Source organism: Astatotilapia calliptera, chromosome 14 (assembly GCF_964374335.1).
Source record: "Astatotilapia calliptera chromosome 14, fAstCal68.1, whole genome shotgun sequence".
In the NCBI taxonomy this organism is placed as follows: Eukaryota; Metazoa; Chordata; class Actinopteri; order Cichliformes; family Cichlidae; genus Astatotilapia; species Astatotilapia calliptera.
In genome coordinates, this window is record NC_137435.1 from 11247323 (window position 1) to 11261682 (window position 14360).

Here is a 14360-nt window from a genome sequence, read left to right on the forward strand (position 1 = left end):
TTCATGCGAGAATGGTGCTGTGTAAACTTCTAATATCTGCTCGATTTATCAAGACATCACATATTTGCATAAGTGCTCTAACGTTTTTGGAGATGCCTGTTACCCACCAGCTGACCGAATACCTGGACTGGCCATTGGGCATTTACCCGGCATTTGCCCGGTGGGCCAATGGTGATTTTTCATTTTTATGTTAGTTTGTTTGTTTTTGTAATGGTATAAACAATGAAAGGTGGTGGATTAGCCAGCTGGTAATAATCAACTCTGGGCTGGACCAATTACAATACATCCGTATTGAGGGGAAAAGACTTCAGCGAGAATAAAAAAGACACAAAGCTGGAGTTATTCTGTGTCTTAGCTGCCTCTTCTCTCCTCATTCTCTCTCCCTCCCTCTCCTGTTGCTACTTCAATCATGAAACTGATCAATGATCAGCTGATCGTCTCTCTTGTTTGTTTATCTCCCACTTTGCACCAGAAACAGGAAACCAGCGGATGTTGCGCTAAACAACAACAGCAGCACGTTCAAAATTGATCAGCTGTTGTTAGAATTTATTTAAAATTAATTTCTAGTATCAGCTGATGTTTGCTGGAGCCACAGCTGTAAAGCTGGAAACATGAAGGTGATACAAATCATACATATATACCAACAAGACAGTGTACATCACTGTCACAACAGCGTTTGTTTTCGTTCAAAGGCTTTATGGTTTTTCCTATAATACCTGGTGGTGTAGTTGGTGATTTTTTTGTCAGTTCAGCCTTATATATTATGTTTAACCCGAGTTCCCACCCGGTCAGCTGGTGGGTAACAGGCATCTCCGAAAACGTTGGAGCACTTATGCAAATATGTGATGTCTTGATAAATCGAGCAGATATTTGAAGTTCACACAGCTACATTCTAACATGAAAATATCTTAAAAGTTTATTTTGTGTCCCAGAAAGAGTAATATTTCAAACTCCGCCACTCTGTGTTCCTCCGCCACTGCCTCGTTTGAGCTTTGGACGAAATGGATTCTGGGATATTGCATTTCGTCCTTTCGAGCTGATTGGAGACAAAAACAGCCAATCAGATTTTTTTGCATCCAAGTCTGTGATTGGCTGGTTTTGTGGCACAAATATAACGGTGTACAGAAAGAGTTGAGCGTGCACGGGCAGAAATGTTGAGAGCGTGAGCGACACATTGCGAGCGCAAATACAAAAACTGAGCGAGAGGGGCTGCTATTGTGCGTGTGTATATGGATAATAGCAAACACGGATATACATTTTTTGCATGCAGCAATGAATTTTGTTCACTCAAATTCAGCTTTTCTTCGCTCAAAATAAATTTCTCCTCAAAATGCAACACTTGCACCTGCAAACCTTTTTTACGTGCGCTCAGAATAGTGGCACAAAAATAACGCCATATGGGCCAGGCTTCACTCGTCGGCTGCGCAGTCAGGTGTTTGTTGACATGCAAAGATACCGACTTAGTTCAGTTTGCTTTCGACTTCTTGTCGTGAGCGTTTCTGTGTAATGGCACAACGACGCTGTTCCCTTCAAACTCCAAACTTTCTTTTGCATGGAGCTTGACCTACATCGCTTTTATTCGTTTCCGTACACGAAGGATGAAATGATGATTAGTCCTTCAATGCGCACTTTGTTATTTAAGTTTTGTTGTTGCTGAGGCTTGCTGTTGAGCTCAGGCACTGATCATGGTTGGAGGGAGAGCGGCTGATTTGGTGCCCACAACTGCTGTTAAAATCTTCTCAGCTGGAACAGCAGGCTGCGTGGCGGACCTAGTCACCTTCCCTCTGGACACCGCCAAAGTCCGGCTACAGGTGAGGCATCAGGAAGCCCCACCCACCTCATGGTATTTGCAACTATAGCCACCTCAAAATATTCTCGGTAATTAAGAGCTTTATATTTTATAACAAAAAGTATAACACAATTCAGAATATAAAAAAAGTGGAAAAATTGGTGCACAGGGACACCCCCCTCACCCCGACCCGGCTCAGCTTATCGTGTAAGTGTTGTTTCCTGATTTCTTTCTTTCTTTCTTTCTTTTAACATATTTGTCACACTCAAATGTTTCAGATCACCAAATTACCGAAACCCCAAAGTCCGTTTTTAACTGATGATTTGAGTTATTAAAGAAACAAGTGTAACGTGAGGGTTCACTTGATGGAATCTCCCTGAATAATTAGGAACAGCACGATGGAGACAGTTAACTGTCTTACCAGCCTCTTTACTCTCAGCACACAGCAACAACAAAAACCAACACTTCCTGTGTGCCGCCGTCATCAATATTTCACTGGGCTCTAAGAAGCCAGGAAATGTTATACTCAGATCAATGCAGAAAAACCAACTAGGTAGATATAACACATACTTATTACTGCTTTGAACATGCATGTGTAAACATTCAAATGTGTAAACATGTAAATACCAAAACAGGTAACCACCAAATAGCTGCATAACTAGCTCTATAACCCTTGTAAACACCTCTTTTTGTATATCAAATTACCTTTAAATTTACTTCCACATTTTACACAAGATATCCAAACCTACCTTGCCTTGTGTGAAAATGTAAAATTTACTGTGACCACTCACATTTTTAAGAAAGCAAAGTTCAATTTCACTAGCCACACCCAGGTGTGATTACTGCCAGTCTAAAAAGTGAAGTAGGCTAAAATATGACACAATTCAAAGAAACAAAAAACCAAAACAAAACATGTAAAACAAAAAGTCACTGAAAGATATCAGTCTGGAAATGGAAATGGAAAGTCATTTCTAAGGCTTTGGGACTCCAGTGAACCACAGAAAAGAACCCAGTACAACATCTGAAGAACTGCAGGCCTCACTTCAGCTAGGGTCAGAGGTATAGAGGTGATGGGAATGTGATGGTGTCGAGCTGCTTTGATGCTTCTGAGCGACTTGCTGTAGCTAATGGAACCATGAATTCTGCTCTCTACCAGAACATCCTGAAGGAGAATGTCCAGCAATAAGTTTGTCCCTTCAAACCCAAAAACACTTGAGTTATGCAAGAAACACACTAGTGTTTTGGATCCTTATCCTGCTCCTAAATGGTAAACTGACTGGTTCTTATATAGTGCTTTTTTACTCTGCCTCATTCACCCATTCAAGCAAGCAATTTTTGCTATGCTTTTTCTATCTACAATTCACACACATTCATACTCCGATGGATGCATCGGAGAGCAACTTGGGGTTAGTATCTTGCTCAAGGATATTTGGCATGTAGACTAAAGCAGCCAGGGATGGAACCACCAATCTTCTGATTAGCAGATGACCTGCTCTAGCACCTGAGCTATAACCACCCCAAATGGCCTTGTCAAAGTAGGAACTGGCGTTATCAAACTCCAGACTGAAATCTTATTGAGATGCTTGGGAGTTATTTGAAACAGGCTGTTAACGCCTGTTAAAAACAATGTTGTTTGTTTTATTTTTTTTACAGGCGTAACTAACAAAATTACCAGTGAGTGTCAGTTTTCCCAAAATCATTGAAGTTGCCATATCTGTCTAAGAGCATAAAAAATAACATTTATTCATAATGTTACCACATGAGCATTTTTAGGATACTATAGATATAGATTGTTGTCAGCCAATACCTGTGTTTTGGCTGACTAGAAGATAAACTGCTTTTCATGTTGTCCAACCCCCTAGTTCAAGCATATGCTCAGAAATATCTCAACACGGCTGCATGTTACACGAATGTAACCTAACAATTAAGAAAGCAGCCTGATCACAGACATATGTGGACATTTTCCCTCTAAGTGAGGCAGTGAGGCTGATGGCACATCTTGAACCTGTTATTATGTTTCTTCAGGTGCAAGGTGAATCCAAGCCCTTACTGAAAGGCCAGAGGGCGGAATACCGAGGTGTGTTTGGCACCATCTTCACCATGGTGAAGACAGAGGGGCCGAGGAGTCTGTACAGCGGCCTGGTGGCAGGGCTGCACAGGCAGATGAGCTTTGCCTCGATCCGCATCGGCATGTATGACACCATGAAGCAGCTCTACACGCGAGGCTCAGAAAGTATGTCTGCATCAAAACCACATCCCACAACTCAGTACACAGCAGTTTACAGCCAGTGTACCTCAGGAGTTTCACAACTACCAAACAAATTTAACCTGTTAAACCTGTTGCTGGTCTTGAGCTGGACTTTGTATTATTTGCCTTGTTTGGATGGATTTATTGTTTCTGTCCGATGTCTCTTTATGTTATAATTTAGATTTTTTTTTAAACAAACCTTATAATGGTGAACTTTTAAAGCCAGGTTTCCATTGGTAAAAGAGATCTTAATTTACGGCACTTCCTGGTTAAAGTAAAAATAAACATAAAAAAAAAACCCCAAAATGAGCTTCAAATACAATTATTTTATGAAGGACTCACTGTCTTATTGTTTTGATTAATAATTAAAATTATCACAGCTAAAGGTGGTACAGATGGAAAACAGATAAAATCCTTGCAGGTGATCCAGATGTGCAAAAATTCCTTTACTGTGAGTTTGATGTCAGTGTTTCACAGCTGTTACGAAATACATGCCAGTCGGCAGGTATAAACATGTAAGAAATTATGTTCAGAAAGAGACGTTTAACTGATGTTTAGAGCAACTGGTTAGTTTAGATTTTTTTAAGATTTCTTAAGGGGCTAATGAGCTCAAACACTCCCTTCCTAATATCTGAAAATAAACTTCAGAAATTGAAAAGTCCTGATCATCTAACCGGAAATCAGACTCAGACTAAAATGAGTATAAGTCTAAACCGTAATCGCCTGAACTTGTTTTGCAGAAAATGCCTCCATGATGTAAGCCATGGAGAAAAAATAAGATAAGATAAGATAAGATAAGATAGAACTTTATTAATCCCTCGGGTGGGTTCCTCTGGGAAATTCCACTTCCAAAAAAAGCACAGCAACGACCGAAGTTACAGTTACAGAACTGTTATATATATATATATATACACACACACACACACACACACACACACACACACACACACACACACACACACACACACACACACACACACATATATAAATACAGAGACAAATATAAATAAAATATACAAAGGGGATAAATAGAATAAATAGGAATAAAAAATAAAAATACAAGTGAATTGCACATTTCAAGTATTGAGTCTATTGCACTGTTGACTATTTACAAAAAGTATTGCACAAGGTATTGTACAGTGAGGTGCAGAGGCACTGCAGCTTAGTTGTTCCCCCCTCCTTTGTCCTCCTGTTTCCCCTCCCTCTCCCCTCCAGAGAGGAGTTAAACAGTCTGATGGCGTGTGGGACAAAATGTCCTCTTTCAAGGAATGTGTTTATGCTGGAGGCCTCACCTATTCTAACTATGCCGCTGTGGCATTATTAAGCAATCCAGATTTCCACCCAGATCAACAAAACTTCAGAAATTAGAGACACAACAACACACCCGCTTGTTCTCATTTCCATGTCCAACCCTCTCTTTCACTTTTTCTCTGGTTTTTAAACTCTCCCAAAGGCATAAGGACATCTGCCTGACCTTGATGAGGACATCTCCAAACTATAATCTCTGGCCTAGCTTGTTGCTTTATTTAGTGAAATTATCAATTAAACCAGTTTGAATGAATAATGTTCTACCAAAGAAAACAGTGTATGTCTACCCCAGTAGGAAATGATGCTTGAAACCTGAGAGAAGAGGATCTACCAAATAGAAAGTGAAATATTAACTCGCTTCATATTAAAAGCATAACTGAAAAATTTTGTGCATCCAGGTTTCACTATGATTATCCGAACTGCACCAAGTTTGATCTCTAATTGCTGTGTGTGTCTTTGTTTGAGGCACCAACATGTCATAAATCAATTGCTTGCGTAACAGATGCTGGACTCGGGAGTCGACTGCTGGCAGGTTCCACCACAGGAGCCATGGCCGTGGCTTTTGCTCAGCCCACTGACGTGGTGAAAGTCAGGTTCCAGGCTCAGGCCCTGCGGCCTGAGAGCGGCTCTGTCAAGAGATACAGCAGCACGACTGATGCCTACAGGACCATTGCCAGGGACGAAGGTTTTAAAGGCCTCTGGAAAGGTATATTAAAATACACTCCACAGGGTTTAGGTGTTATTATTGCACAACATGACATCCCTAACACCACTGAGCAGCGGTCATCTTGTAGCAGTTATGACTTATATCATTATATTTCTCATAGATTGCCACAGGGATGATTCATGTCAGCCTCTGAGCTGTAACATCATGGTCAACAAAAAGGAAAAAAGCAAAAAGCAAGGGTTTAGGGTCATGTTAAAAATATAAGCTCTGAGGGAAACAAAAGTAAAAATCATACTTACACAAGTTAGTGGTGCTTTTATGGTTTCTGCAGCCTAACACTTATGTTACGTCACAAATTAGACCACAGGTGACTGACTTCAACTGACTTGTCCCCAGAATTTTACGGAGTCTTCTGTTGGCCGAGCATTTCTCAGAGAAACCGGCTGCCTTATGTGCAGATTTTATGTTGCAAAACAAAGATGTGACGCTTGCGTTACTTCAGGCATCTGACAGAGAGCCCACAATGACCTCTGGATAAACCAGCACATTTTCAGATTAGTCTTCCTAAAGGGGAACCACAGTGATTTTACATGTGAGTCTTTTTCAGGTGTTCATGAAACTACTGTATGTTTGGGAAAATACTGTGTGGCTCCAGAAAAAAAGTGCTTCCTCTATTGACTGACAAAAACACAACAAGTGATTTGAATTTGTTTTGGTGAAGAAAATTAAGATTAATTAAAAAAAGGGCTTAAAACTACGTTAGCTGCTTGCAACATAACAGAACTGAACAAACTCCCTGGAATTGTTGGTAATCAAATCACAAGGTTTTCCCCAAGGAAGACAAATCTGTATAATCCCACAATTGACAATTATTTTTCCCATTTCTATTAGTGAATAAGACATACAGTAGAGTCTAGAAATCTTTGGACAGTGACACATTTTTCATAACTCTACATTCTTGAGTGCAGACTCTCAGCTTTAACTTTTAACCCTAAACCTTATTTGGCGGTGAAGTCATTACATTTCTATGTGCTTTTTTTAATCAGTGTGGGTTAATAGTTCAATATATGCATTTTTTTGTGTCCTTTAACCATTAAAACTAGAATTAATTTAGACAATGCTTCAAAACAACAGTCCAAATACAGCAAGTACCCAGAGATGTTACCACGATGGCTGTTGAATGGCAAGACTTGCTTCCAGAGGGACTTGTGGATATTTTTTATAAATTAGCAGCCAGTGAAACTTCTACATGATCATTTTTTCCCCTGAAAGCCCTAAATAAGTTACACAATAGATTTTTAAGGAATAAGCAAATATGCCACAAATTTAAACTTATATTTACTTTTGTTTTTTATCCTCTCACTCCATTTTTTGAAAAAAAAATTGCAAATTTCTGCTGATAATGACATGAGTGTGCTGCTGAAACTGATTTAAAATGAGATGCTGTTAACTGTTGAGGCCAGTAGAAGAATTTCTTCTTTATAGCAAAGTGAAAATCATGACTGATTTTCATGACTGTTTGATGACAGCGCAGGATGTTTTTTAAGACTGAGTTCACCAGAGAAAGAAAAGTGTTCCTATATGTTTGCTGTTCTTACAGGTTGTCTTCCAAATATAACTCGTAACGCCATCGTAAACTGCTCTGAGCTTGTGACCTATGACATAATGAAAGAGCTCATCTTGAAGTATAACCTGATGACAGGTAAGTGCAAATCTTTCTAACGCTCTCTCCAGCGTCGTGTTTGTTTGTTTAAATAACAAATCAGTTTTTCCTGCAGACAACATGCCGTGCCACTTCACCGCAGCATGTGCAGCCGGTTTCTGCACCACGATTGTAGCATCCCCTGTGGATGTGATAAAGACACGCTTCATGAACTCAGTGCCTGGGCAGTACAGCGGTGCTGTTAACTGTGCTATAACCATGCTGATTAAAGAAGGACCAACAGCTTTCTACAAGGGGTAAGGAATGTATTTTTGAAAACCAAGCATGACAGAGTGACTCCTACACACATTCTTGTTTCATCTGATTTCTTTCACAGCTTTGTGCCCTCATTCCTTCGCCTGGGTTCCTGGAACATTGTGATGTTTGTGAGCTACGAGCAGATAAAGAGAGCTGTGATGAGGTTTCAGCAGTTCTGAAAATCTTTGCTCGGACCTGTTTGCCTGTTGGTTTGATACTGAAGCCATTGTAGCACAGCTATTGTTGTTGGTTTAGACCTTTTCAACCTCAGGAATAAAAGTGCACATCTAACAAGGAGAAACTGCAGTGATGATTGATTTTTTAAAAAAAAGCATTTATTTAAATATTTACTAATTCTTTTCTTATATCTCCAAAAGCCCTCTTTTCACACGAGGCATTTTAATGTTTACTGGCACACTTGAACAGACGCACAAGACAAAATGCCCACAGTGCATTCTTTAAGTTGTATCTTTCTTAGGCAAGTGTATGCATTCATTGCCTTTGCTTCCAAGTGTAGTAATACACGCATGAATGGAGAAGCACAAAGCTGAATTTAGATGTGCAAGGTAACAAATGACTGTTGGATATATACTGACAGAACAGGTCGAACATGTTTCTGAGGCTGTAAAAAAGAATATAGGAAGTGCAAATGTATGTAAATATGTAGCCCAGAGTAATTATCCCATTTCATACTGAATTTTCCCAAAGCATACAATTAACACCTTTTGGAATGAGCAGCTCCTATTTTTATTTTTATTTTATTTCATGGATAAGGTAGAAATGTTTGTTTTATGTTAGGCCATAATTGAAACTACTGAGATAACATGTATACTCTACTCACACTCTTCAGAAAGGCATGTTCCTGGATACTAGAGAAAAGGGCAAATTGTTTATTATAACTGCAGATTCAGGAGGAACAACAGCTTTCATTCTGGTTGTGTAATGGTGGGCCAGCTCTATATCATCCTGAGGTGCATAGACATTTGCCCACCCAGTCTACCTGTGTTTTGTAGGAGGTAAATCAGGAGTAAGGGTGTTGAGCAAACTGTTGTGGTTTGCTGCTTCACAATTCCAGCAATAAGTCGCTCATTCTCAGTGGGTGCTGGATAATGATGACCAAAACAAATAAGCCTCTTTTAGTTACCGTGATCAATAACCTTTTGCTTGGTGGCTTTGAACCCACCATCTTCTCTGGTCATATGACAAGTTATGCTAAAGTGTTATTATTTCAATATCTGCTCAAAATGCATAGATATATAATTCCGACATAGTTTTAGACCTTTATATAACTCAGATCAGTATTGTGACAGATGAGATTAAATGGGTTACATTAAATCCGACATAATATTTGTCTTCTAAAATGTCTCAGTCTTCATTGAAAACTTGAACTCAGCACTCATAGCATATGTTTGCTCACTGGGTTTAAGCTACTGTGGGAAAACTCCCTGTAAGCCTCATATATTTTCTGTATTTTGGGTAAAATTATTGCTTTGTGACTTTTGTTGGGTTTTTTTTAAGTGAATGTATTGCTGGGTCAGGGCATTTTTATCTCTTAACCTCTCTCTAACCTCATATACGAGGTTGACTGTGTGTGAGTTAGACTCTATGTATAAGTATACTGGTTCACTTGGTCTGTTGCACTTGTATGCCTGTCAGTTATGTCTAATGTATGGTTTATGCTTTGACCAACTGGACTGTCCTGTTTAAAGTTTTAAAAATATGAATAAAATGTAGATGAAATAAGAAGGCAGTAAATAAAAGGACAAGATTTTCTATAGGGGGGCAAATGTTGACCCACACACGTACACAATGAACCTCATCATGTGTTACTATATACCTGCTGTACTACTGGATGCTGTTACAGATACTCTTCTGTATAATCCCCCATGAGACCTTTCAGGGAAACAATACAGAGATAAAACACCACCTAAGTGTGAGATTCAAGCCAGTAAAAGACTTTTCAGGCTAGAGGATGCAAGCTCCTACAAATATTTTATGATAGTTCATCTTTCTTATGCCATTTGTATCATTCTTGGTGTGTATACAAGCTTATTAACAAAAGTATCCGCATATTCAAACATAATCGAGTTTCCTGCCAAACAATGCAGAGACACGGAGGTGAACAGCACAAAACAACCAGCTGACAGACAAGAAAATTGCCCAGTTTGAGTCTTGCAGGACAAAAGACGCTGCTGACAAAGATGAAACTGAAGTCTGTGCTGGAACAAAAGCCCGTATACATGGTCCACCTTGCTAATCATCTCCATGGCTGAACTGGTATGGCAAAGTGTGGTGGACCACATGGCACCCAGGCTAACCCTAATGTCCGCTCAGGCGAGTCCATGTTGAGCCAAAGCAGGACATGGACTCGTTGGTCTTTTATCAAAAGACTTTGAGCGTGGACATCATCATGAAGGAAGCGTTGTTTGTGCTCCTTCTCTGACCTTGGCAGGAGTCTCTGGGCATAAATGGCTGCAGGTATCGAGTGTCAGTGAGCAGTTCAAGTTCACCACAGAGAAAACATTACTGTGTTCTAACCAGTTTATAATTACTGACGGCGTTTACAGTAAAAGAAAAGAAAACGCTACCTTTCAAAGATTTCAAGGTCTTCATAGAGTTGTGAGGCTTCAAAAAATGTGTAACTCAAAGTACAGCAGCAGAGTAAATACATTAGGAACTGTTTCTGAGGGGAGTTGGATGATCCCCCCCCCCCAAAAAAAAAATAAAATAAAATAAAATAAATAAAACTCTGAGCTATGAAGCGCTTTATCTTTAGTCACTTTGCATTTGGTAGCTTCTTTAAAATGTCCATGTTAAGTTTGTTGAGGGTGATTTAAGTGGCTGGTCAGTCATCAGTCCAAACAAGCTGAAAATTAACTAATTCTGGTCCCTGCACAGTTAAATAAATGGTCTAGTCCCCAAAGAACCCCTTTCTGCAGAATAAACAATAAACCTGCTGAGTTTTTTTCTGATATAACTGAATATATTCTTCTACCCATGCTTTACTGTTTTTCAATATTCATTTTATTTATTTATTTATTACAACAAACACATTAATCCAGACTAAATTTGATTAAAAATCCATGACTTCAGTGCGGTGCTGGTTGGTGCCTCCTCGGCTGCACGTTCAGTGGCTGAAGACTGATGGGTTTGCGGCCTCGGAGGTGCACTCCCATTCGAAGGAGCTCATCCTCATCAGAGCAAAACAGCGAAGGCTGGATACAGGGGACAGTGTTTATGTGGGCGCCAAGCACCAGTAGGAATGGAGGTAAGACAGCAGCTGTGGTCAAACTGACCTGCTCAGGAAGGCCCAGAGACAAATAGTGAGCCTCACTGAGCCTTTGTGCTGTTTTTGTTTCATTTCGGATTATCTCCTGCAGGTTCTTCATCAGGACCAACCTGATGTGGTGGAGTTTCTGGGAGCTGACAAAGAGCTCCAAAAAATCTTGTATTGCTGTCTTTCCATCTGTAAACCTCTGAAACAGTAGCTGTGAGACAGAAACACATACAGAAGGCGTTTTGCAGAGCACAACTTGGCTCCAGCATCAATCTGAAATGTTTGTGGGTATTAAAGTGGGAAAAATGTAGCTTGCTGTTCATATATATTTGGAAACTGACACAAGTTTTTTTTTTTTTAACTGTTTAATGAAACATATTCCAATGGAAGTTATATAATGGACATGGGCATACTGTCTAGACTCTTAGCTTTCATTTGAAGGTATCAACATTCAAATTGGATGAAGGGTTTAGGAGTTTCAGCTCCTTAACATGTGCCACCCTCTTTTTAAAAGAACCAAAAGTAATTGGACAATTGACTCAAAGTCTATTTCAAGGGCAGGTGTGGGCAATTCCTTCATTATGTCATTGTCAATTAAGCAGATAAAAAGCCTGGAGTTGATTTGAGGTGTGGTGCTTGCATTTGGAAGATTTAGCTGTGAACAGACAACATGGGTCAATGCAGGTGAAACAAGCCATCCTTAAGTTGCTAAAATAGAAAAATTGTGGTTTTGTACAAAACTAAAATTAGAAAAACATTGTCTCTGTCCAAATACTTTTTGACCAAACTCTATATATTTATTGTGTTTTAGGACTATTTTTATAATGGGATAATAGTTTGCCACAACTTTGCCAGACAGAGTGAACATATTGAGCCAACGCAGGGATATTACTCCTGAATTAATATAAATGTGAAAAAAACAAAAGAATCCTGTGTTTTGTTTATTTTTTTTATTTACTTGGCAAACCTTTCATTCCTACAGATCTTGATCCTGCAGATCTTTCTGATGTAATGCAGTGAGATTTAGTTACTATCGTCTTATTAACAACAAGGTATTTGAGTGTGTTATTAAAGAAAATACTTCACTGATCACAGATCAACAAAGTGGCTCTGCAAATTATTAAAAAAAAACAACCCAAAAACATTGTTTCCTCACCTCAGACTCCTCCTCTGAATGTCTGATCTTGTTCAGGAGACACCAGTGAGCATAATGAACACTGTATTTTTCTGCTATAATGAGAAATGAAAGTGTTTCAGCATGTTGTCTAAATAGTTTTTGGACAGGCAAAGAAAATCAGACCAGAAGGGCGTTCACTTACCGAGTTGATCTTGTTTGGCCTGAATGATGCTTCTGAGTTTCTTCAGCTCCTTGTACTTCACTGCAAGCAGCAGCTTTGCATCTCTAAATTTGGGTTTCTGGCTAAGATTGACTTTGGCCAGGTTTTGATTTGAAATCCGTGTCTTTTGCGCAGCCTGCTGGAGCCTCTGAAACTAAAAAAGCACCACATCTTGTTTTAGAAACAAGAAATGAATTAGTGCTGTGCTTTTCCCTTATATGTGCAAAAGTAAACAACAGCAGACCCAAGATGTTTGATTGATTAATCAACTGGGAGGAATGTATTAGTCGCTATTATAATGTTTGTTTAAATCTCTTTTTAAAGCAATAAATATTAAATGCTTGATAGTCAAAGATTATAAAATGGAAGAGGTCCTACTGTGAATTTATGATGATAATAATAATTAGTTGATGATTTTATAACACTGACGAATAGTAGGACATTGACAGGGACCATTTTTATGTAACAAGTATGAATATTTTTAATATTTCTTAGAGTATTTTACTGTGTGTCATTAATACTTCGCAGAAGTAGAGTAACCTACTTAACACATTTACCACCCAATGCCCTCAATTAACCATGTTGGTAATTACGAAAATAATTTTCTCCCTGTCTTTATTTACATGTGTGCACATTATATTTGTAGTTTTAACATATAATTATTGTTTTTATCCATCAATTTTGGAATAAATTTGGAGTAACAAATTATAAAGCATATTAACATTTTTCTTTTTATTAAGATGCCAAATTACAGTTATTTACTTCACTTATTTACTTCTCGGAGATCTCAAGGGTGCAGGCTCAAATTTGGGAAACGTGGTCTAATGAATTTGTTAAGCGCTGCACTTTTAAAAGAATCCGAATACTTCTTATTCGTGTTAGTTTAAACATCTTTTTCACTCACCTTTTCACTGCTCCTGGCCATGTGAGTTATTTTGTCCTCGTCTTCCAGCAGCTCTCGCAGCTCTCTGGTTCTGCGGACGCCGAAGTGAAACCGGACCGGCAGAGACATGCTGACCGTCCGTGCTCTGGATGCTCTCTGTCTCCTCAGTATAACACCTGCTGGCTCCTGAAGCGTCCTTCGGGAGCTGTTGATGCTGCATTCAAAGACAGTCAGAGGTTATACTACTGCAGAACTTGTGGAAGTAAACATGAATCTTCCTTTGAAAGTTTGAAATCCTGGAGAAAGAAATGTTTTGCTTTTTTTTTTTTTTTGTAATTTTTGCTACTTTCTGCCGAAAGTAGTTAAACTAAAACATATTTATGTTTTAGTTTAACTTAAATAATAACTTTAGTTATTGGTTAAATAATATCCAATAACTAAATTGGTAAAAATGCTTCTTTAAGCTTGTGTGAACCTTTCACACAAAAAGGTCTGTGTGGTTTTCTTTGGGAGTGTCTTAAAACTGAGTTTGAATGTGTAAAAATCACTGAAACACATCATCTATTAATGAATCAAAGACTTGGGAAAAAGCCTTTGAAGATAATGCTGGTAGTTATTTATTCTTGTCAATAAATTACATAAATAGTTTCCTTGCCATGCTTAATATTTGTTCAAGATGAGTTCTAGAGAATTTCAAAATAATTTAAAAGAATTGTAACTTGTAATGATTAAAGACCTTAGTATTTATATACTGCATACTTTTTATATAAATCTGCTGTATTTATCACAGTAAAGGATGAAAAGAAAACGGCAGTGCACAGCATATTGTGAGAGTGTGTGTTGTTGACATATTGTCGCTATCACTGTGGGATTATTCTTGGTTTTGTGTGT

General features: G+C 38.7%; 2 protein-coding genes across 2 annotated transcripts; one reads left to right on the forward strand and one right to left on the reverse strand.

Annotated features, from left to right (window-relative positions):
• Positions 1-1393: 1393 nt before the first annotated feature.
• On the forward strand, positions 1394-8273 carry LOC113036968 (dicarboxylate carrier UCP2-like). The gene is made up of 6 exons (XM_026193616.2): positions 1394-1811; positions 3815-4022; positions 5848-6051; positions 7613-7714; positions 7791-7971; positions 8052-8273. The coding sequence occupies exons 1-6, from the start codon at positions 1686-1688 to the stop codon at positions 8149-8151; spliced, it is 921 nt and encodes a 306-aa protein (XP_026049401.2). The 5' UTR covers positions 1394-1685; the 3' UTR covers positions 8152-8273.
• Positions 8274-10978: 2705 nt separating this feature from the next.
• Positions 10979-13677, reverse strand: LOC113036891 (vacuolar protein sorting-associated protein 37D-like). The gene is made up of 4 exons (XM_026193476.2): positions 13491-13677; positions 12569-12740; positions 12406-12479; positions 10979-11460 (listed from the first exon to the last, which is right to left on the reverse strand). The coding sequence occupies exons 1-4, from the start codon at positions 13596-13598 to the stop codon at positions 11062-11064; spliced, it is 753 nt and encodes a 250-aa protein (XP_026049261.2). The 5' UTR covers positions 13599-13677; the 3' UTR covers positions 10979-11061.
• Between the last annotated feature and the right edge of the window lie 683 nt (positions 13678-14360).

Bases quoted from the DNA above. Each gene is read 5' to 3' on its own strand.
- LOC113036968 (XM_026193616.2), top strand. From the start codon at position 1,686: ATGGTTGGAGGGAGAGCGGCTGATTTGGTGCCCACAACTGCTGTTAAA. The intron at 1,812-3,814 runs GTGAGGCATCAG...ATGTTTCTTCAG, and splicing joins CCGCCAAAGTCCGGCTACAG to GTGCAAGGTGAATCCAAGCC. The intron at 4,023-5,847 runs GTATGTCTGCAT...CTTGCGTAACAG, and splicing joins CTACACGCGAGGCTCAGAAA to ATGCTGGACTCGGGAGTCGA.
- LOC113036891 (XM_026193476.2), bottom strand. From the start codon at position 13,598: ATGTCTCTGCCGGTCCGGTTTCACTTCGGCGTCCGCAGAACCAGAGAG. The intron at 12,741-13,490 runs GTGAGTGAAAAA...GTGCTTTTTTAG, and splicing joins TGGCCAGGAGCAGTGAAAAG to TTTCAGAGGCTCCAGCAGGC. The intron at 11,461-12,405 runs GTGAGGAAACAA...TCTGTCTCACAG, and splicing joins ATTCAGAGGAGGAGTCTGAG to CTACTGTTTCAGAGGTTTAC.